The sequence below is a fragment of the Mytilus trossulus genome, chromosome 3 (assembly GCF_036588685.1).
Source record: "Mytilus trossulus isolate FHL-02 chromosome 3, PNRI_Mtr1.1.1.hap1, whole genome shotgun sequence".
Classification (NCBI taxonomy): domain Eukaryota; kingdom Metazoa; phylum Mollusca; class Bivalvia; order Mytilida; family Mytilidae; genus Mytilus; species Mytilus trossulus.
Genome location: NC_086375.1, coordinates 21,749,732 through 21,774,458, shown reverse-complemented (window position 1 = coordinate 21,774,458; position 24,727 = coordinate 21,749,732). Strand labels below are relative to the sequence as shown.

At 30.9% G+C, this 24,727-nt stretch overlaps 1 protein-coding gene across 4 annotated transcripts in view; it reads right to left on the bottom strand.

Moving 5' to 3' along the window:
* Positions 1 to 21,916, bottom strand: part of LOC134710421 (disheveled-associated activator of morphogenesis 1-A-like) — a 42,315-nt gene extending 20,399 nt beyond the window's left edge. The window contains exons 1-6 of one of the 4 annotated variants that reach the window (XM_063570776.1): positions 21,745 to 21,916; positions 8,501 to 8,677; positions 3,695 to 3,784; positions 1,767 to 1,817; positions 1,181 to 1,269; positions 310 to 445 (exon numbers count right to left, since the gene is read on the bottom strand). In XM_063570776.1, coding sequence (XP_063426846.1) covers positions 310 to 445; positions 1,181 to 1,269; positions 1,767 to 1,817; positions 3,695 to 3,784; positions 8,501 to 8,653 — 519 coding nt within the window. In that variant the 5' untranslated portion in view covers positions 8,654 to 8,677; positions 21,745 to 21,916. Of the gene's footprint in view, positions 1 to 309; positions 446 to 1,180; positions 1,270 to 1,766; positions 1,818 to 3,694; positions 3,785 to 8,500; positions 8,678 to 17,650; positions 17,939 to 17,961; positions 18,098 to 21,744 lie in introns of those variants that run through there. The other 3 variants (XM_063570775.1, XM_063570778.1, XM_063570779.1) reach the window with 3 other exon arrangements.
* Positions 21,917 to 24,727: the final 2,811 nt, after the last annotated feature.

Below are 24,727 nucleotides of genomic sequence, written 5' to 3'. Positions count from 1 at the left end.
AGTTATGGCATTTTCTTAGGAGTTTAGGTCCTTTTGTTTTAGCTTATCCTACTATTAATTTATTATTGTAATAAGAAGACTTTTCTGTACAATACAATATATCTGCATGACAGTGCTAATTTAACTGCACAAGATGTAGATTTTGACACTTTTTGATTCTTCGTTGATGCTCGCGGCTAAAACATTTGAAAATCAAAAACCCAATATAAATACTGAAGAGCTTAAGACACCAAAAGGGATCCAACCTTAAAGTTTGTCATTCATTTTTTATCCTTGTTATTCATCCCTGCTCCCATAAATTTAACTTACAGAATTATTCATAAGAGCCTTTATACATCCTATAACAGATGTATGTATACTGCTTTCCATTGTGGTAAAGTCCATTCTCTTCAGAAAATTCAGCAAACATTCTAAACCTTCCTTGTCCAGAAATCTTGTCACGAAACTGAAAAATGTATTCAATATTTATATATAAATAGATATTTATATTGCTAAATATATGTGAATTCTAAGCTTTTTATAAAATTTTGTGTTCTGTATCTAATTAATGTATTTATATATTTGAAAACATGAAGTAACAAATACATGTACAAAAGAAGCTTAACCATGCATTTCACAAAAAAATGAAATATGGAATGTGTCCATGGGACACAGATGATGCCCTCTTGTATATCATATAAAGTTATGAAGGGACATAACTCTAGAACAATAAAGGTGACACCTCTATATTCTAACTTGGTCTGTATTTTGTGGTTATAGGCATTGTGTATTAGTTGCATAACATTTGGTTGAGGCAAACTAAAGTTAGAGAACGGAAATGAAAAGTTTATCAACTTTCATTTTATTTCATTTATGATGGGGCATAACTCTAGAACGGTTAAACTGTCACCACCAAATTTCAAACTTTATCTGAGTTTTTTTGTAATAAGCATCATTACATTTGGTAATGGCAAACTAGTCAAAAAACGGAAAACATCTTTCAGACGTAAAAAACAATGTGCAAATGAAGAAGGGTAAAAATTAATGACCCCTTTGCTATGGCAGGGGCATAATTATGACTAAGATGGAATTGTACATGATTCATGTGTTTTTCATCATAAAATACTTCTATGGTATACTTCTACTGTTTGGTAAAAATCAATACCACCATTATAAATGGTATATTATTTACTGAACCTACCTCATAGGTTGCGTCCTGAGGGCTGTTTTCAGACCATCCACAATTTCCAACCCCTGGTCTTCTTTAAAGTCATCAAAACTTACTCTAGTCTGTATCAATTTAAATGATTATTCTTAGTAACAACATGAAACTATGGACAATTTTTGTATTATGTTTGTAGTATTCTTAATTTTCCTTTTCATTGACTTTTGATACCCAGCACTGGGGCCAACACTGAAAATTTTGGAGTTGAGCTTTTTTTTTAATATATATAATTTTTGAAAAATATTTATTTGGAAATCAAAGCCTTCGGCAGCTTTGTTAGCTGTGACTATGAACCTTTCTAATGAAAATGTTAAAAGTGTGAAAATATGAAATTCAAGCATAAAGTGTACTTGAATGTAATCATATAAACAGCAGATACAAATCTAATAAAGTTACAATTCCTATTTTTCAATACTTTTGAAGGAACTATAAAGAGATATCCATTTCCTGTTGATTGCAGTGTTTTTGTTTTATGCTTTTTCTGTACTAACAAGATGGATGATATGCAACATAGAGGATGTATTTAGATAATTATACATATATATTTTAATATAATACATACATCCGATAAACTGTTAATGTTATCAATATAGGCGTCTGGCATTTCTCTGTCCTGTAATACAATTAATAACTCATTGTGAAATTAAAAAAAATATATAAATGAAGAAAAAAAAATACTGTCAATCAACTGCCAAATTAATTCAATGATTTGATTCTATTATCACCACACAAGCAGTCAGTTTTATTCTGATGTAACAGCAGCAATGAAATCTCAATCTAGATAAGATGTCTTTAAGATACAGATAGATGCAGATGCCATACCATTATCTGAAAAGTATTGACTATTGGGACCTAGTGTTCTTGAATTTTAATGTACACCTAAGTGCTTTTGTATTTTGGCTGTGCATCTTAGTGATTGCCTTTTGGATTTGCATCTTAGTGTTCTTGTCTTTTAGTTGTACATCTCAGTGTTTTGATCTCTTTGCTATTCATCTTAGTGTTTTGATCACTGTGCTATTCATCTTAGTATTTTGATCTTTTTGCTATTCATCATAGTGTTTTGATCTCTTTGCTATTCATCTTAGTGTTTTGATCTCTTTGCTATTCCTCATAGTGTTTTGATCACTTTACTATTTATCTTAGTGTTTTGATCTCTTTGCTATTCATCTTAGTGTTTTGATCTCTTTGCTGGTTATCTTAGTGCTTTGATCACTTTGCTATTCATCTTAGTGTTTTGATCTCTTTGCTGTTTATCTTAGTGTTTTGATCTCTTTGCTATTCATCTTAGTGTTTTGATCTCTTTGCTGTTTATCATAGTGTTTTGATCACTTTGCTATTCATCTTAGTGTTTTGATCTCTTTGCTGTTTATCTAAGTGTTTTGATCTCTTTGATATTCATCTTAGTGTTTTTTATCTCTTTGTTATTTATCTTAGTGTTTTGATCTCTTTGCTATTCATCTTAGTGTTTTGATCTCTTTGCTGGTTATCTTAGTGCTTTGATCACTTTGCTATTCATCTTAGTGTTTTGATCTCTTTGCTGTTTATCTTAGTGTTTTGATCTCTTTGCTATTCATCTTAGTGTTTTGATCACTTTGCTATTCATCTTAGTGTTTTGATCACTTTGCTATTCATCTTAGTGTTTTGATCTCCTTACCACTTGATCACTTTACTATTCATCTTTGTGTTTTGATATCTTTGCTTTTCATCTTAGAGTTTTGATCTCTTTGCTATTCATCTTAGTGTTTTGATCTCTTTGCTATTTATCTTAGTGTTTTGATCTCTTTGCTATTCATCTTAGTGTTTTGATCTTTTTGCTATTCATCATAGTGTTTTGATCACTTTGCTATTCATCTTAGTGTTTTGATCTCTTTGCTGTTTATCTTAGTGTTTTGATCTCTTTGCTTTTCATCATAGTGTTTTGATCACTTTGCTATTCATCTTAGTGTTTTGATCTCTTTGCTATTCATCTAAGTGTTTTGATCTCCTTACTACTCGATCACTTTTCTATTCATCTAAGTGTTTTGATCTCTTTGCTATTCCTCATAGTGTTTTGATCACTTTACTATTTATCTTAGTGTTTTGATCTCTTTGAATTGCTATTCATCTTAGTGTTTTGATCTCTTTGCTGGTTATCTTAGTGCTTTGATCTCTTTGCTATTCATCTTAGTGTTTTGATCACTTTGCTATTCATCTTAGTGTTTTGATCTCATTGCTATTCATCTTAGTGTTTTGATCTCTTTGCTATTCATCTTAGTGTTTTGGTTTCTTTGTTATGCATCTTAGCGTTATAGACCTTATTGCCCTTTGGAAATTTGTGTGGCTTAACCAGAGAATTTGTGCCTCTTGACCTACTGACTGTGTTCTTGGTTATTGACTGGGCAACTTTAGTGTTTTTGTCTTTTGAAGAAGTTGTTAAATGAACTGATGGTACACCTATGTCTAGTTAATGTTCTAAACAGTTTGGATGGAGAATTCAATATATATCCATACCTGAATTTTACTGCAATACAGTTGCCATTTCTTGTCTGGTGGCAAGTTAAATAAAGCATCTCTGTGGGCTTGGTCAACATCTAGTTCAGCCTGAAATTATAATAATATAAAACAAACTCAGAAACATGAAGTGTAAAAATGCTTTGACATTTTAAAGTAAGTGGTCAACTCTATTACGAAAACCACAACTCCAAAATATCTCAATGAACTTAAGTAGCATACAAAAAGTCATCTGTATTTCAGGAATCAGGGCCCAACAATATAAATGTCAAGTTTCATGTATAAAATGTTAAAAGATTTGAGATTTTTTTTAATTCAGATTGCATCTTAAATTCAAGGAGCGAATATAACATTTTCCTTAAAATAATTATAACACAGCATATTTGTTAAGTTTTTATTTTAGAAAACACATTACTATCTAATCTGGAATGTCTAATTTCTTTTCACCTGGCATAATGATAATGAACATATGTCCTTGCCTGGCACTAGATAGAGTAACAACTTTAGAAATTGTCACCTTTCATACTGTATACATCAAATACTATCAATCATATGAAGTCATTGCCCCTTAATCAATCAAGTTTGACACAAATCAGTGGACACTGAAACTGATCTGGACAAACACAATCACAATGGTTGTTTCTTATATGATCCCTCTCCTCAACGTCCTCCAAAATATTTTGAGTGAAATAATTTTTGGCAACAGATTGAGAGCTGATGTTAAATCACAGTGACATTTAGTATGGTATTTCAAACTTTCAAAATCGAGTTTTAAACAACTCACTTTCAAATGAAACAACAGCGTTCATCCCATAAATCAAGAGAGAGGAAAAGTGTCAATTTATTATGCATAAAATGTCTTTGACCTTCCACTTTTAAATCACATGAAATTTAAATTATCAGGTAAACTCTATAAAAACTATTAAATTTATCAAAGGTTTAAATTATTGCCTGTACATAAATACACCATATTTATTTGAAAACCCTGTAGCTGGGTTAAAGTACCAATGTATAGATGAATTTGTAGTAGAACCTTTGACACTATGATATATTCATAGTAATACATCTATGATATTTTGATATATTCAAACCAAATCAATTACTTGATTCTTATAATGAAAAATTACATATATAAATCATAAATTAATATAAATTATAGGGTCCTTTTTAATTAGCACAGGAAGCCAGAGTCCCAAAAGAAAACCACAGGCTTTCAACAGGAAACAAGCAATTAGCGAAAAATATTCAGTTCAACTTTAAATTAAGAAATTAAAACAATATTTCAAAACACAGAGAAAACCTGTGATATCACCGGAATCTCAAAAGAGAACCACAGGCTTACGACAGGAAACTGGTTATCCGTGAAAAAGATAAATAATTATAATATTTAGTTCAACTTTAAATAAAGAAATTAAAACAATATTTCAAAACACAAAGAAAACCAGTGATATCACCTGAATTCGAAAGAGAACCATAGGCTTTAAACAGGAAACTAACAATCAGCAAAAAAAATATTAATTAGAACATGAAGAATAATCAGTTCAACTTTGAGAAAATTAAGAAATTAAAATAATATTTCAAAACACAAAGGAAACCTGTGATATCGCTGGTTAGTATCTCAATTAATTGAATATAAATAAAACATACAAATTAGCATGATTCATTTGTTTAAATAATATCCTATTTAGAAATTTGAACTTGTAGTAACCTTTATCTGAATTAAACAAAAGACATTTAAAAGTAATTGTTTGATGAGATTGGAGTTGACAGCCTCTGGTTATACATGGATTATTACACAGATTAGCCTAGATAACATTTATGTCATCATGAATTGTAAACCAGTCACTGTGTCAAATACATTAATTATACCCTACGAAAACATATGTCATAAGGTCATAAAGGTGGTCCACTTCTTACATTCATCATAACGATATTCTACATCTTGTCAATAGTATTTTTATATCAGAATGACATCATTATTTCTTTTTAATCTAAAATGTTATTATAAGGTAGCAAAAGGGTGGTCCCTCATCCGAAATTCATCAATTTGTAAATGGAAACAACACCTGAATCTATTAACCCTTTTAACATAGAAAACTCATTAAATTGATAATAACAAATATTTAAGTATTTTTAAAATATTTACAGAATAAAGTGTTGTGTTCAATATTTAGTATGTAAGTACTAAAAATATATCCTCTTTTTACCTATGTCCGACTGATTTGTGAATGAAGTTTCTTTAATTTGATATGAAACAGTAACTTGAGATGGGTGCTATCTTGTTTCCTCTGCCACTTCACCCTAAGTAGAATAACTTCACAATTAATCCTATTAAGGAAGTATATCTCATACAGTTTTGATCACAGAGGTAGATAATTGAGTTTGGTTCAAACTCTGGTCTTTTTTCTATCTTTACACATTTCTTAAATGAATTTGACAAACTTTGCAGTACTGTAAACATGAGAAATATACAAAAGAAGATGTGAAATGATTGACAATGAGACAACTATCCACAATGAGAAATGTTCACAAAGGGGTTATTTTCGCTTAATTCATGATTGCCTTAATTGCTCTTAATATTCCCCCCAACAAACAGTTTTTACAAGTCAACACTTATTGATGTAAAGATGCACTTTTCATTCAGTGCACAAAGTTTATCCTCTGTGAGTAAATCATTATCAAATGCATTAAAATCATAAAAATTATGCATGTTTATTTTTATCTTTTTTTTATTTTTCATATCATATTAAAGAAATTATTGAAAATTCTTTGAATCTCAACTAAGTAACATCAGGTTTTTCAACTTTGCATGATAAAAAATATGCCTTGTGTCTGGAAGTTAATAATGACCCATGAAATCTACAAATTGCATGGTTACCACCTTATAAAAAAGTTTGCACATTTCACAGTAATTTTCATAATTTAATTTCAGAAACAGTTGTTTCCTGTTCTAGCAGCTTGTGCAATTCAAAGAACTGTTTCTTTCTTAATATTCAAATATTTATATAAATCATTTTCCTTAAGGTATTTTGTTTGTTTGGGTTGAAAATTATTATAGGGTTAGACATTTACTTCTGTAAACAAATTCCAGATTACATAACACAATTCATCCCTTGGAGAAATACACCATAAGTGATACTGCTGCAAGCGTGGGAATTAATCAAATTTATCACCAGCATGGTCATATGGTAGACTTCAAAATTGGTATTTTTTGCTTTAACTCAATGCATATAGTGTGGGCTGTTGTCTGCACTATGGTTAGGTTTTTGTCTCTTTAACAAATTCCCCATTTCCATTCTCAATTTTAGTTATGTACAAGTTAGACTTGTCATCTTGTAATCAGAATATTGTGTCCCTTTTGGATGACAGCTCTTCTGTTCATAATCTTACAAGTCTAAAGTGCAAAACATAAACATGTCATCATCATGAATATGCATTTTTAAAATATTGGTTGCTGGACATTAAACCGCGTCAATCAATCAATCAATCAATCATTCTAAAAGTTCTTGAAAGTTTAAGAAATGGAAGAAGTTTTTGAGATATATGTAGATCTGAAGTCACATCTCACATGACAGCTATATATGTACCATATTTATGAAATCAAATTACAAATTTAAACGAAATCTTTATCGGAAGTTTAATTTAAATTTTGTGGTCCAGTGTTTTTAAAAACGATTTTCTACTCCTGTGGCACTGTTTCCTGTGGATACATTTCATCACTCGAACATGTTTATTTTCCTTTATAATGTATTCAATGCTTAACCACAAAAAATATTTTAACATGTATTTTTTCTTGTTTTGTGTGATGAACTGACAGATGGTTGATTTCCATGTCATTCAAGAATACATTACATGTATGTTTTTTGTATCTAACATGTCACGAAGACAAATTTATTAATACTAAATAAAGTCTTAATTGATATTCTTTTGACAACTGTAATTAATGAATGAAAAAAAAATATAGCTATAAATTGCAATGACTTTTTCAAATGTTACAACCTAATCCCTTTTGGGTTAACTACAACCGCAAAAATGTCTCTTTAAAATGTGGATAATTGCTAATCCTTATTGATATCCATTGTCTGTTAGCCCTTTTCATAAATAATCCCTCCAATTATAATGACAATAAGTTTTAGTTTTCTTATATGGCTGGCCAGATAATTCATAATTGAAGAAAACAATATATGTACAAATGTATAAGCATTCATATTCATAAAATCTCAATGTGGTTTTTTTTTCAAAGTTAAAAACTTCAACTTCAAACCTCATACATGTCCATTCAAAATATGGGATATTGCTAATCCTTATCAATATTCATTGTCCATTAGCCCTTTTCAGATAAAATCTTACACATAATAGTGATATAAAGTTTTATAAGAATGTAATATAGATGTAAATCTAACAAAATTTTAATTGAAAGATTTTTTTTGTTAAATGGGTTGCAGAGAATTTATTTTTCTAATTTAGTTGGCCAGATAAGAAATCAGCGCTGGACATCAAATCTCCACTGGGATAAGGCTTATTGCTGAGATACTTTGATGTAACTTTGTTTGACTCTAGTTTATCATACAAATAGATTGTAACAGCACTATCTTAAGTGAAATCATAAGATCACGACTATTAATAATAAAAACGTATATTAAAAAAATTATTAAAAAATCGTGAGCAGAGGTGAATGATTCACTAAAAGATGGAGTTATATGATATAAATCATTGCCTTTGTCTATAATAATTTCAAACAGATGTTATGCAATATTTTGTAATAAAACTTATAAATATTTTTGATAAAAACCACATAAACTTTACCACAATCTCCGAAAATTTTGTATCGATTTCATTTTCATCATCTGGCATGGGAATGTCAATCTGAATGGGTTGGATAGGATCTGCTGCAAGACGAGTAATTTCTGGGGGACGTCCACTAAAACAGCAGCACCAGCTGCTTTGCTTTGATGTCATCTTTAACAATATTTAAACCTTCAACTGAAAAATAAAACAAGATGTTAAAAACTCATAGATATCTCAATCAGTACAGAATATATTATATATTTCTCACTCAATATACCCATTGGCAATAAATGCATTTAAGCAACAAGACAACTTTATACACTGTTCTATTACCGATAAGATTTGCCAACCAGAAAGGAAGTCAATATATTCATATTGACAGCTTTTAGACACTTTTTTATTTGTTCATTATCACTTTATAAAAGCCAGAAAAGCACAAAAGTGTGAAAAAAAACTAGGATTGACATCTGATTGAACAAATGACAACAAATGTTTGATAAATGTAAAAAACATATGACATAATTGATAATAATTGACTAAACAAAAACTTAAAGTAATTAACAAGAAAGGAAAAGTATCAAATACCCCAAAATCCTGATATTGTTCAATAAGCTTTCAGGTGACATTGACATTTGATCTACATGTATAGCCCTTAAGTGACCTTTCACTTCACCAGGACTGTTGACAATACTTTTCATACCCGTAGCCAGGGGTTCGGATGACCCCCCCCCTTGAAAACAAATAAGCACTGTTAAAGTCAATGTTCTGTTCGAATTGTGACTGTTTAAGTCGAGTTTGTGAGTCCAACAAACCCCCCCTTGGAAATTCCTGGCTACGGGCCTGCTTTTATATAAATGCAAAACTGTAGTCTAATATTCATAAAAGCTTTAATCTTGTATTAATGTAGGTCAGACGGCCTTGATCCCTTGATGTAATGAATGCAAAAGTTCTTGCATTCTGCATGATTAAGTGCAGACAAAGTGGTAGAAAAAGAAGGCTAAACACACAGACAGATGGTAGAATTGCTATATATTCCTTCTGCAACTGTGATGTTACGCCATAATTAAAATCAACAATTAGAAGAAATCAGTAACATGAGAACTTAAAGAGTTTTGTAAAATAGGTCACTTAACTCTACAAAAACCAAACCAGATTCAAAATTCAGACATTTTTTTATTCCACAAGATCTGAATAAAAGACAAAATTTCTTTCCAATAAACATGATAAAACAATGTATTGATTTTGAACTACCAACTTTCTAAAAACCAATTCAAAATTGTCAAAAACCAATTATCATATTTTTTAATCTAATATCTAGTTTTTCATGACAATTGGTAAGTGAATATATAACATTTTTGAGGGCAATATAACATATACGTAATATATATATATATATCCTTTGTTAACAAAAGGAAAGATAATATGATGTTGTAATATATAGTATAAACTTAGTTACTTAATCATTTTAAAACTAGTATTTTGTTACACACTCAAAAACATAAGGAGATTGGGAAGTGGTAATGGGTCAATATGTCTCAGATTTGGTGATTATTTGCCACATATAGACCTCATTTTGGTCAATCAACTCATAAAGACAATTTTAACTTTTAATCATAATAAACTGAGGATGGAACTTCTTAAAAACTTTCTTGTGGCTGAAAATGATGAATTATTAACATTACACATTGTAAATGCACTGAATGTTTACACCTGGAAAATTGTTTACTAAAAAAACAAAGATAGATGTGCAACATCCTATTTAAATATATTACAACATATTTGTAAAATAAATTAGTGGGTAAATAAGTACATAAACATATTCCACGTTTTTTTCTTCTTCTGAAAATGATTACGTTAACAGTCATAAAATACAATATATGTCTCTGAGTGTTTCTTATTACTTACTTGCTAGGATTAGTGATAGAACAGCAATAAAATAGCCAACTAACATGGTGGTTTATTATTGACCACTCATTTGGAATCTAAATAAATCTGCTATAATCAAACAAGTGTTCCTTGTAGCATACTGTGTACAGATAAAATAGGGGTGCAGAATAATATCAAACTTTCTACAGATTTACTATAAAGAACAATCTGGATGAGGTTTACAGAATAGAGAATAATAGGCACTACTATCATCACTTCAGACAAATGGTCCAAAATTTATAGAATAGAAAAAAAATAGGCCAAAAAAGACAGATGTAAGAATAATATGACACTAATATATAAGTAATAGGCAAAATCAAAAATAAATACTAGCAGTAATTTATCAAAAAATTAAAGAATATAGAAATGATGACTTCCACCCTATCCTATTAAGACCCTCATACCATAACTTGAGATTTTGGATGTACTCAAAACTTGAAATCAAAGAATTTAGAAAAAAACAACTTTATGCAATTTAATGCCATTCAAAAAAAATCAAATTGAGTCAGAGAATTGCTGTTGTCACAAAAGAAGTCTGGTAAAAATTTGTGAGAAAAAGTAAAACATGTTTGTGTAATCATGATCAGATGGTTATGCAATACAAATTCAACCTCTATAAATTAGGTAATTTATTCACAGCAGTTTTATTTTTGCAGTTACAGGCCATGACAGAATTAAAGGAAATACAATCAAGAGGATTTAGAGCTCAACCTTTTATATAGACACCTGTGATAGACTGTATGATATCCTCAATCGCCTCTGCTAGTCAAGGGTTAACTTATGACCCATACCCCTCCATATGTCCCCGATCAAATGCATTGATCAGCCAAAAAAAGGGCCTGGGGTTCCAACCCATACACACATCTTATCTCATTTATTCATGTACCCAGTGCACATTTCCTTCATTTTGTTCCACAAACTACTAGACAACAACAAAAGGTGTAAATAACACGCTACACCATAGTGGAGTCTGGAAAAATACAAATTTTTCTGTATGTCAGACTATTTAAATGTTTTAGTATCTACAAATGGATGAAAACGTTTCAAATTTCAAGTTGGCCACAGTTAAAATATCCATCAACCTAATTAATTACAAGTTGCCAGGTACATATAATCAATCAATTTCTAAAAAAAAAATCAGCCTCCTTTCTGAATCTTTAACACATCAGAAAAAAAACAACCAATTTAAATTGTTTACATTATATTCAAAGATCAAATTTTGTTTGGTAAATAAGTACAGAAAAAAGCTCTGAAGTTTTTGAACTTCTATAGAATACAAGCTTAATGATAGAATGGTAACATGTTTCTATACTTAACTAACCAGACAGAAAACTTGGCAGCAGTGATAGTATAGCAATAAAATAGCCAGCTAAACTTGTTAGTTTATGATTGACCACTCATTTTGAATCTAAATAAACCTCCTATAATCAAACAAGTGTTCAGATACTGTGAGTTTGTAAAACAACGTATATACATGAAAGTTTTCTAAGTAAACAGAGTTAACACAATCCTATCCAATATATGTACACGTATCTAAATAACATAGAGAATGGAAATGGGGAATGTGTAAAAGAGACAACAATCCTTCCAAAGAGAAGAAAACAGACCAAGGTCCCAATGGGTCTTCAACACAGAAAGAGAATCCTGCACCCAAAGACAGGCTTCGGTAAAATGATTACCGTACTACTTGAGTGAAAATGGCCCCATGGATGTCACACTAAATTTCAGAAACATACAAGACTAATAAAGGCATTTACCTGAATCAACCAAAACTAAAATGAAAGACTGCATGCAGTAAATTAAAGGTTGATAGACTGTGATTTTAAAATATTCAAATATAAATGAGCTATGACTAAAGATGGGCTGGGATAATATGTGAAAATGAAAAAAGTCTGTTAAAGATATTAAAAACTGTGTGAGCCTATTATTTGAACATATGCAACTATAGTAAATCAGGAAATATTGTCACAGCAGTATTATTTCAAGGTTACAGCTTGAAAATTAAACTGCATGTGCAACATTTGCACAGCACTGAAAAACATATAAAATCAAAACTGAGAAAGTTTTTCTAAGGATGTTGATGGTTGTTTCACAGATCATTACATGCATATCAGGATGAGAAAAGGTTAATGTGTTCTATGAATATGAAGTGATGAACGTTAATTCTGTGACTGTGTACTTTGAATTAGACCAATTTTTTATAGTCAACATTTTTTTCTAAAAGATACAGGTGTTTGTAAAACTTTAAATATCTTAAATTTTCTCCTTACTAATATTTTTTACATTACATTTTTTTCTTTTTTTAATTTACATAAAAAGTTGTCCAGCAGGAGTGTGTTCAGTGAACTGTTTATTTACAATATCTACACAATCACAGCTGGTGATATACTAGTCAGTTACCACAGCTTCAAATGTCAGATTGCCTAAAATTAAACATTTCCTTCAACAGAATGACCTCATAATCTATCATTTATCATAATCTGGATGATAAAAAATATGATGAACAGATACAAGGGCAATATACTATTTTATTGATAGGCTATTTCTAATTTCATTGCTATCATAATATATACCATCCATCATAAAAGTATACTATTGACCCTTTCTTGGCTAGGTGTGCCTTAAAATAACAGGTGTATACAATGTATATAATTCATTACATGAGATTTAATACACTGTTTATTTAGTTTAATAAGACGCACACTGAGAAAACATAATCTCAAATTATATATTTTGAGGAATAGTTTATTTGAGAATGTTTCAATAACTCATAAAATAAGCCTTTGGTTGTTTGAACTTTTTACATGAAAACTATCATATACAGATGTAACAAATTATAATAAGATTTATTGGAATCTGAACTTGAAGAATTTATAACTTTTTTATATAGTTTAAAATGAATATTTTACCCTAAGGCCAAAATATAATAAATACATTGTACATGTAGGTGGTTGACATACGTACCTATCAATTAAGTAACTATGAAATTCTGTCATAGCCATTTCAGTGTTAATAATGTTTGCGAAGAAGTAACAATAAAATCTACATGTAAGGCATGTATGATAAAGGGAGTAAAATAATCATATGAATCAAGGGCTGTTTTTATTTGTGTCCCATTGTTCAAGCCACTGACATGAAATCTTGGGGTAATGTAAACAAAACCTCCTAAAATAGATTTTTTTTTTGTTTTGCTTATTTTGAACTCTATAGTCCACCCCCTGTTTGGCAGGTTCAATTTAAGAGAATTGAATTGCAGACTTTTTATAAATAAGCCTGAATTCAATATCATTTTAGGTGCTATATATTAAATAAGTACAATGTAGTTAATCAATGATTCTAAAACCATACATTAAATATATGATAATATGCAATTCTTCTTGTTTATTTTTGGGCTTAGTAGGAAACAATAAGAATAATATCATTAGTCTATTCCATTCTTGTCTGTTTGGCATTTACATTGATCTCTTAAAGAATAAAAAAAAACATTAGAGTATAAATTCTACAACCGTATAATATTTTATTGCAACAGGCCAGACATATTTTTATTTCAATTACAGAACTTTTGAAAATAAAAGGGTACTAATTAAATCAAAATTGATTAAAAAAGTTAATACATGTACATGTAAAATGTATCTATAAATAGATTCAGTTCTTTGAATGATCTCTCCAACATGTCCAATAGCAATAGGAATTTATGCATTTTGAAATTATCTGACCGGTACATGACAAAGATTTTGTGATATGATTTATTATATGATATTTACACTTCTCGGTAAAGATTCTTGTAAGATTATACAACATTTTATTAATGAATAAAAAAAGATGAAAGAAATGCTAGCTATTCAATTGTACAAATTCTTTTCAGATTTTTTTTTTAGACACCAAAAATGAAAAGTTTATCTGTCTCTTCATTGATGCAGGTAAATATTTACCTGTTTTCACAAAGACATCGCATTCCTTAAGACAGGTAGATAATAGACACAAATTTGTGGCTCTATTTACTACGGAAGCTTTTAGATTTATAAAAGTTATAAACAGTAATATAATACTAAATTTCTGACACAATTACTATTTAAGACATAATGTTATCTATCTTATCCCTCAAAACTCATCAAACTTAGCTAAGTTTGTAACAGTGTTTATAATTACACAATTCTTGTTATTTGGTAAAGAACTGGGGCAGAACACTGAAATTGTTTAGTTTTATATGATTATCAAGAGTCCAGGTCTATATTCTTAAATACACAAGGATTTACATGCACGTTAAAAAGCAATATATCTTCTTACATACATGTATCAGGTCAAATTCCAAAAGACAGCAACCCAACAATAATGGACTGAAATTAAATTTTTGTTTTTGGACAAAGATGAGTTAAATTTGAATGTCAAAGAGACAACAACAACAAAATAGAGAATGGAACACATACTAACTATACCAATACATGTATCTAGATAAAACATGACAAATACATGCTTGATAACCTAAAAGTGATTTTCCAACAGCAAAAAAAAACCATGATAGCAAAAAAATGGTAAACAGACAGGAACACAACCGTTGAACCGTGCTATATAAAGCTAAACTAAAGATGTTAACATCTATGCCATTTGGTCTCTAGTTGGGATTTGTCTCATCTGCAATCATACCATATCTTCTTATTCTTATTACACATGATATATTGTGTTACCAGAGACTGACAGCAACAAAAATCATGTGAAAACTTAGAGGTAAAATATACATCTACATTGTAGTTAATATAAAAAAAGAAGATGTGATATGATTGCCAATGAGACAAGTCTCCACAAGAGACTAAATGACACAGAACTTACAAACTATAGGTCACTGTACAGCCTTCAACAATGAGCAAAGACCATACCTCATAGTCAGCTATAAAAGGCAACGAAATGACAACTTTACAATTATCAAATATAAACCCATGTTTATGGTATGATCCATATATCTAATAGTGTCAATACATAGATACTTACAGTGCTTACTTGTACAAGGAATATATATACAACTGATCTACAAAGATCTATTGTACTTATCCTTTCACCTTCCTTATAATTTTAATTAGAATTAAAACCTGTTTAAATATTTCCTCTCAAATTCACTACCTAACAAAATCAAATCCCACAAAATCATCATCTTCCTTTAATAAAATTTATAAATTTTCAGATGTTTATACATATATATGGGTTTTTATCATTTTATTTTTTCTCAATAGCAATTGCAAGCTTCACATATAAACATAAAGACTCAACTGCTCAATGTGCATTTTTGTTCACTTACAGGGAACTGCAGCTTTGTCATTCATCTAATGAAATTTTATGTTTGAACAATGTGACAACCTCTCATACATGTACATGTACATGTAGTAAATACTGAGTTCATGACCTTTTATATAAAGGGTCATTATTTTATTGTTATAATAGATATAGGAAGATGTGGTGTGAGTGCCAATGAGACAACGCTCCATCCACATAACTATTTAAAAAAAAGTAAACCATTATAGGTCAATGTACGGCCTTCAACACGAAGCCTTGGCTCACAACGAACAACAAGCTATAAAGGGCTCAAAAACTACATGTATATGTTCAATTTTTTGGGGGTTTAGTACACATACAAAAATCACTGTTAATTTGGTCCAATTTGAAATATCTCCTTATCTCTCAGAGTGCAAACTTTATGTCACTTGAAAATAACCACTTCCATGACTTCAGTGGCGGATCCAGAAATTTTCATAAGTGGGGGCCCACTGACTGACCTAAGAGGGGGCCCGATCCAGTCACGCTTCAATGATTCCCTATATAAGCAACCAAATTTTTTCCCAAAAAAGGGGGGGGGGGGCCCTAAATCCGACTCTGCACTTACACTGTATTGAACATGTTGAAGAGAAGAATAAAGACCTTTTCTTGTAATTTATAAGTTGTTTTAAATTTTTTTGAAAGAAATTATATATTCTTAATCAAGGCTAGACACTGCTTTGTCTACCAATTATTTTTTTCCAAAATCAAAAACCCATCATGTCCCCTGCATGTTCATCTTTCCGTAACGCATCCAACATTGTCCAATTTTATAAAGAAAATTGTTAATTTTAATATCTTTCTTTATTGGACCAAACAAACAAGTGAAAACAATTGTCTGAAAGATATTAGCGGTAGGTTGTAACGTTTTTACACAATTGCATTCAATGTAAAATAAGATGGCAAGGGCAAGTGACAGCAACTGGTATCTGATGATAAAAAAAATGTAACTGGGGCCACACTTAAAAATACATGTACTTTGGTTTGCCCAAAGCCTACACAAAGGTTGAGACATTGGGTAGGTAGGTAGGCATTTTCTTTTCTTTTTTTTTTCAAAAAAAGAAATTTAAGTATCAGATGTTTATAAGTCTTCATGCCTATTTGATTAAAAAAAAACTTCTTCAAATCAGGACATAAAAGAATTTGAGTAGGCAGCTTTTTTCTGGGTAGGTAGCGTTTGGGCAAACAAACCTATTTTTTATTATGGCCTGGTTCTTGATCAGTTTAGATCTGAATTCAATGTATGTTTTCCTATGAAGACACATTTGTCTGTTGCACTAGGACACCAGTATATTACAATTGATACATATGTACAAAATGTATACAAATGAACACTGTTAATGCTGCTTATTCATACATCAGGTACAAAAAAAATATAATTCAAAATTAGAGTCAGTTAACATTTATCAAGTTTATTGACATGAAATATTCATTTTGAATTCTTTATCTCTCATGTCAATGAACCTTGCCAAGACTGGAGTTATAAAACGTCATAAAATAAAGAGGAACATTTACTGCACAGTACACTTAAACAGGTGTCTTTGGCAAAGGGAATGCTGGATTTGGAAGATAAAGAAATGAACACTTACATGACTAATAAACATATATACTTTAAATATAGAAGAAGAATACTTATAAGTATAAGCTATACCAATGACGTATAACTAATAAACTAACGTCTAAATAGCTGCGGATCCATAAAGACCATGTAGACCTATGGTCCGCAAATAGTTAAAATAACATAAGGACCTAAAAGCTACAGTTCTGCAGCTAACGACTATAAATTAATATACATCCTTGACTATATTAAATAAAAGAATTACACTCCACATGCAATATTACATGTTGAATGTTATGAGAAATACTATACCACAATGAAAACACAACAGACCAGAGATGCTTGTACCATTTTCAAGTTGTAATTTAAAATGTACATACTAACAAACCTGGTGACTGTTTTTAACTGTTTAAATCCCAAGAAGAAAATCACATCTGTGGTAAAAACTGTACCAGAATAAATCGTGTTTTGTAATCTGAATCTAAACTCTGATTAAATCAAGTGTAATAGACTGTAAAATCTAATTTATCCTGTGGCACTACCATTGTCTCATTACTGACAACATATGATTAACATTTATGAATGTCAACATTGTTCTCTTTAAAATCGATCATTCAATAACAATTATGTATTTTTTCCGATCTGTAGCAATGATATGTTTTATCGAAAATAGGTACATAGATAAATTTACCGTCCAAGTTAAGTGATAACCTCAGTAAGATTACAAACAGGATACATGATAAGCATCTTAGAAGGAGATTATGTGCATATGGTTCTCTCAATTTGTAACCATCTGTCAAATTTTTGTTAGGTAGAATTTAAGTAAAGTCTAGAGTTATTCCGAATAAGATTATATAGGTTTCGGACTCTTTCCATTTTAAAGAAAATAAAAAGTAGTTTCCCTTGTATTTAGGTATCGAGTAAACCTAAAAAGTTACAAATTTAAAAGATACAAATTATATTTATTAAAATGTATGCCGTGTTTAAAACACAATTTTATATTTGGGGGGGGGGGGGGGGGGGGGGGGGGGGGGGGACATGATTGATTGTTTGGCAAATTATTTTGACAATGTGTCTAGAAAGTAACAAAAAAGAATTCTGTGAGTAGGCTAAACATTTTTTTTTATAGCTGAACTGAAGGATGCACCAAGGGACGGTGCTATATGGCATGGTGGGTATATTAATAAAATGTGTATCGGGCCATTAATGATATGGTCAGATAATGTAAGAAGTTGCACAAAACTGGTATGTCATCCTCGTGCCTGGTAGAGTGGGACGCCCATATTCGCCGGGGACACAATTTCGCCGTTTTATGATTTTGAGGTGTAAAATCTTCAAACGATGGCTAAAAAGGTAGAAATATGCCGGTATATAATATTTTTCTTACAAATATGATATTTTTTTAAACTGATAAAAAATTTCTGCACTTACCGCAAAGGACCGAAAAACGGACAACGATTTTCGGCCTATTTCCTTAATGAAAAAAACCGATTTCAACGAAGTATTTCTTAGTAATTCTTTGACTGATTGCCCTTAATTTCAGTTCTTTACACCTTTAAAATGTCTGCTATTGATCTGTAATGAAATTCATTTGATAAATATTGTTTAAAGCTGCAGTTTTTTTGTTTTAAATAGATGTGTAAAAACGGCGAATATGTGTCCCTCTTTGACAAAAAATTAGGAAATTTCAAACACCCTTTGATCTATTTTTCAGATGATTTTTTTTCAAACACACACGTTTTCAAGCAAAGAATATTTTATATTTGAAGTTATCTTCAGTCTAGATATATCAGTGAAGATATATCAGTGTACTTCAAAAACATAAAGACCTAAACATAAACTGCAGAAAACATGGAAAGATGTTGTGAAAATGAGCACCCCACTCTGTATATTTTTAAGGGGCCAGCTGAAGGAAGCCTCCGGGTGAAGGTGTTTCTCGCTACATTTAAGACCCATTGGTGGCCTTCGTCTATTGTCTGCTCTATGGTTGGGTTGTTGTCGCTTTGACACATTCCCTGTTTCCTTTCTCTATTTTACATATAAATAGAAAAAAATCTGAGACAAGAACCTGTGTCACTAGGGACTTTCTATACAGCGACAACCCCCCTTATTTTTGGATCCGGCCTATGAGGCTATCATCACAAGGAAATGTTTTAATTACTCAGGCTTTTGTGTTTTCTTTTCTATACTTAGATTTTCATTACCATACTTATGTCAGTACCGTAGTGCCTGCCATTGTTAAGAAGATGTTTATACATTTTTTTTATTAGTCCCATCAATGTAACCGCGTCTATAGCCTAAGTCAGGTGTTTTCTAAGAGCCACATATATTAGACTTAAATCCATGCACTCATGATAGACATAAATCGGGGTGGAAAAAAGTCAATGAGATAGCAACCCAACTGCATTATATACAGGAAAAATTGCAACATATGTTTTTCATATGTTTGAAAATAAAACATATCATCGGAAAACATATGTTTGCTTCCATATGTTTTCATATGTTTCAACAATATATGTTTGGATACGAAAAACATATGAAAATCATATGCATGTGTTTCATATATTTTGAAAACATGAAACACATATGTTGCATTTTTTCCTGTGTACAATTTAATAGAAACTTGCATATATATGCCGGCCATGCATGGCACTTTTATCATATTCTAGACAAGGATTTGTATAGTAATTTTTACTATACAAATCCTTGTTCTAGACAAGTTGTGTGAATTAATGCTAACATTAGCTTTCAGAGTAGTCTGATTAAATTCCTCCTTGGCCTGACTTCGTTTGGCTACAGTCATTTACATCATACTAAGAAAAGATACCAATTAATAAGAAAAGGTGAAATGATAAAACGAGACCGCGAGACAGAGACAACCAGTGCAAGACTTTAAACAGGCACACAACATATGTGTCGGTATTAAGCCATCCTCCGTCTATTATCTCGTTCTGTACAGGATCAAACACGTCAAACACCCAATACACGTCATCCAGAAAAGATTCCCAATCCAATTAATACAATCACTAATACATGAAACAAACAAAAGTACAGATACTTGTAAAGTAATTACAATAATTATATAACTTTTCTTCAAAGGAATTCAAGAACGTATTTTATCGGTTGATTATATATCTCTCTAATATCGGTCGCTGTGTTTCTATGAAGAATGAGACAGACGATTTTTTCTTCAGTTTACAGACATGGAAAGTATAATTGCACATTGCTTGTAAACATGCAAATCTTGGTGCTGACTTAAACAGCCGAAATGAATAGGAAATATGAAAAACTGAGACATTTGCTCATTGTTGGAGGCAGTACGGTAACTTATAGTTATTAATTTCTGTGTCATTTTGTCTCTTGTGGAGATTTAAATAAAAATAATGATTCAAAAGCACCTCCTCTATATTGTCTCATTTCCTGTTGAATATATTCGGGTTGCTTTCGCTCTGACGTACATGGATATCCATCATATCTTTCTACTTATGCACATGTGCGTTTGACGTATATTTAGGTGCTCTAAGTATTAAAACAAGTCACTTTTGCATGAAGTTCTGAAGTTATCATTCAATGTGTTGATATTGAACCTTTGTGTTTACTTATCATAGTATGTCCAATGAATATATCTTACAACAGTTTCATATAATATAACAGTGTAAGGAAAACACGATCTGATGTTTAGGGAAAACTAAACTTTGTACAAAAAATAGCATGTTTAGATGATTGATGACCGTATCTTCGCGTCTAGTAGCAAACTTAGCACGCTTAGTCGGATAACTGTGATTAGTTTATGCAAAAGAAATCAGTTTATTTGAAAATCCTCGATGGAAAGAGATAGTACCATATCTGAAGATATGCTACAATATAAGCAGCATTTTTATATAAACATCACTGAGTTCTCTATGATATAAATATTGAATCTGAATCTATATAAACACATGACTTGCAATTAATATATCAGTAACTATATATATAAAAATACATGTAATTAACATTCAGCAATAAATTGTCGTTAATCACTGTAACGAGCGAAAAAAGCTTTTAATGGAAACACCTTGTGTATACTACTACTTTAGTAACTAATTGTCGTTTACCTATATCGGAGAATACATAGTATATATGTCTGCATATATCTCACTAAAATGCACTTCAGAATTATGAAGTATTAAAAATGTTTCTTATCCGAAATTATTATATTTCCATGAAACGTTTATGAAACATGGAAATCATATTCCTCGGGTTAAATATATATATCCAACGAGTTCAAAGTGTAAGACCCCAGAAATTATAGACTTTGATACTGTGTCCCAACTTTTGCAATCTGTGTTAACATCGAACTGTCTTCACGAACTATCAGCTAAACTAAAAACGTTACAAAATTTGCCAGTAATCTAAGATAATTTCTCTTAGATTGTTCAGAAACATAAATGTATGTCTCTGATTCCTTAAATTTCTTTCATGTTAAGTGTCTTACCTTGAAATTAAAGTTATAAGTTAAATATATCCGTCTATTTCACAAAACACTTAAGCGTTAAATGCACTCTGTGCTATGAAACAATCAAAACAAAAATTAGTGATTCATCTTAACACTTCCATCGAGGTGCGTGTGTATTACTTGAAAACACCTCGTAATTTACGTCAGGTATACTTGTGTTTCATTTGTCTGTACCCCCTACAGACAAATTGTCACTCGTCATTTTGTGGTGATCATCTATATTGACTAGACTCGTTAAAAAGTGATAAATGTCATCAAATGCAATTGCAGTACAATACTGTTTTATCATGTGAGACAAAAGAGACATTTTATAATTTATTTGTGAAAAAGTATACGATTTTTCGCACTGGACCCTGCAGTTAGCTCATTGTAACTGATTTTATTATTTATATACACGTGTACCAAAGTTATGGCAAGCACGACCCCTCTGTACATATTTATGGAAAAAATATCATTTTATCTATAAAAACACATCATGATTGAATCCGAGTTATGTCTTGGTGATTTCTTTCTTATTTTATATTCACTACAAAATTGCACGCCATGCACTCTGGGCATGCACTACCCCGTCTGTCGCAAATGCATTTTAGTAAAAAGGTTGCACCAGTCTGCATAATAAACTTACCGTATACGTGTAACTTTTACAAATCTGAAGACTTTTTTTAAACATATTTTGATTAAATTAAGATAAAGATGCCACAATATTAAGAATAAGTTCATGTATATGCATCGGTACCGATTCACAGTGACATCATGTTAGACAGTCACACTGAAGTTTCTGTGCGTTGTTTACTAAATTCTCAAATCTTTGGGGAAAAAAGCTTGTAACGTACCAAATATAAGTATCATGAGTGTTGCAAAATGCCAGGAAAAATGATCACAAAATGTGTCCATTTCCCCCCATAATTATAAGATCGCAAGTTACATACCAGGTTTTTTTAAGTTTGAATCTCAAGTTATGCAAAAACTTCACATCAGATATTTAGAAGTGTCAGTCATAATGCATGCTAGTTTAAGACCTTGTGGTTAAACAGCCAGAACCGAACAAATTCGTAAATATTTTATAGGAATTGAAAAATATGTAAAACAAATGCATGTAGACAAAGCATGAAGGTACGCAAAATAGACACAAGTGTGGTAAGTGACTATACTTTGATTTCATTCAGTAAAATCATTGAACTATACATAATTTGTCTGCTATGTTACACGGAGTCCAACATATTTTTTTCTTCAGATAACCGTCTCTTTAAGGTCTGAAAACCTTCTGCTGACCGTTATAGTTGTGAAGTTCTCCAAATACATGTTTGTCATATATCGACTGAATGCTCTTTATTTTTGTACATAGATTTAAAACACTTTAACATTCAGTCGACGACATCAACAGCTAATTGAGTGAACAGGACATGATAAATAGAAATAGAACAAGATTATATATGTATAAAGAACAATTGATTGACAGAAACTACATTTTTTACAGCCATAGATAAGAAAAACAAATGTTGCTAAATCGACTGAAAAATCATGTTAATAGAACTGGTAGACATTTCAACGTTTTGACTGCTAAATCGATTATCACTGTAGTTTTTGTGAAAAAGGCATCTGCATGCACTCCCACCGTGTTACAGACAATGTATATGGCAATATATAATAGCAACCGGCATCGATTCTTAGTGTGAATTAAAGAACATCAATGAGATAGCAACCAAGCAATACATTTACATTGTCAACAGGTGTCATACAGACGAAAAGCTCTTAATCGCTTCGAGTTCTGATATGGTTAGTTTGGAAAAAAGAAAAAAATACGAGATGAGTCCAGAGATTCAAAATCTGATTTAAAAACATTATAGACATTTGTTTCTGTAATGTTGTTTACCCATTTACTTTAACAGAAAGTGGTGTCATGTTAAAAAAAGGCCCTACATCAAGCAAACATATATATATATATATATATATATATGGGAAGCTTTGTAGCTATAGCACTTTAACGACTCATTTTGGTCTTGAAAGATATCTTACTTTGTCACAATCACCTGAGTAGAGGAGAAATTTCACTCGATTGCGTATTTCTTCTCACAGACTAATAATTGAAAAAAGGTCGCTATCAGGGTACTCTCCGACAAGACAGAATATGTCTCAAGTGCACCTCAAATGAAGTTGAAGATGAAAAACATTTTTTATTCTCGTGTACATCATCTCAAAGATAAGAGAAATTGTTTAAATTCCACTCTTAACTCACTGAGCTAAAACTTTACGCATTTGATCCCTAGCCAAAAACTGATATGACTTTTTAATGTAGAGAATCTTGATATCTTGATATCTGTCTGTGAGTTAGTTGATGAAGAAAAATTATAACTTGAAAAATGATTATTAAAATAAGGCTTTCTGCACTAGGCACGAGGTTGTCATGGTGGGGTACATGACATATCGTATAAGTTATGTTACTGGCTTTCTGTTGGTGATATTTTTTTTATTAAACTGGTAATATTTTATCTTTTTCGTGAAATGTGCACTTTGGTATGTCAATTAGCATTCCTTGGTGCCTCGTGCAGTTGTATCACTTTAAATAGTTCTGACTCCCTTGCACCAGGCACGAGGATGACATACCAGTTATGTGCAATTCCTTACAATATCTTACCATATCATTAATGTCCCGATACACATTTTGATATGCACCCACCATGCCATATAGCACCGTCCCTTGGTGCCTCCTGCAGTTCAGCTAGTTATATTTAGCCTACTCACAGTATTCTTTTTTGTTACTCTCTAGAGGTGTGTCTGAGACGGAAGGTTTTATATATACCTATGTATATACTAATATATGAACACTGTTGTTTCTTGTTTGTGTTTGTAATTATGTATACTGTATTGTTTATTATATTTGTTAAAGAATAATAATATAATGATATTACATTATCCTCCTTGTGGGCCCAGTTATGGAAATAAAGCATTTAAATTCTTCTAT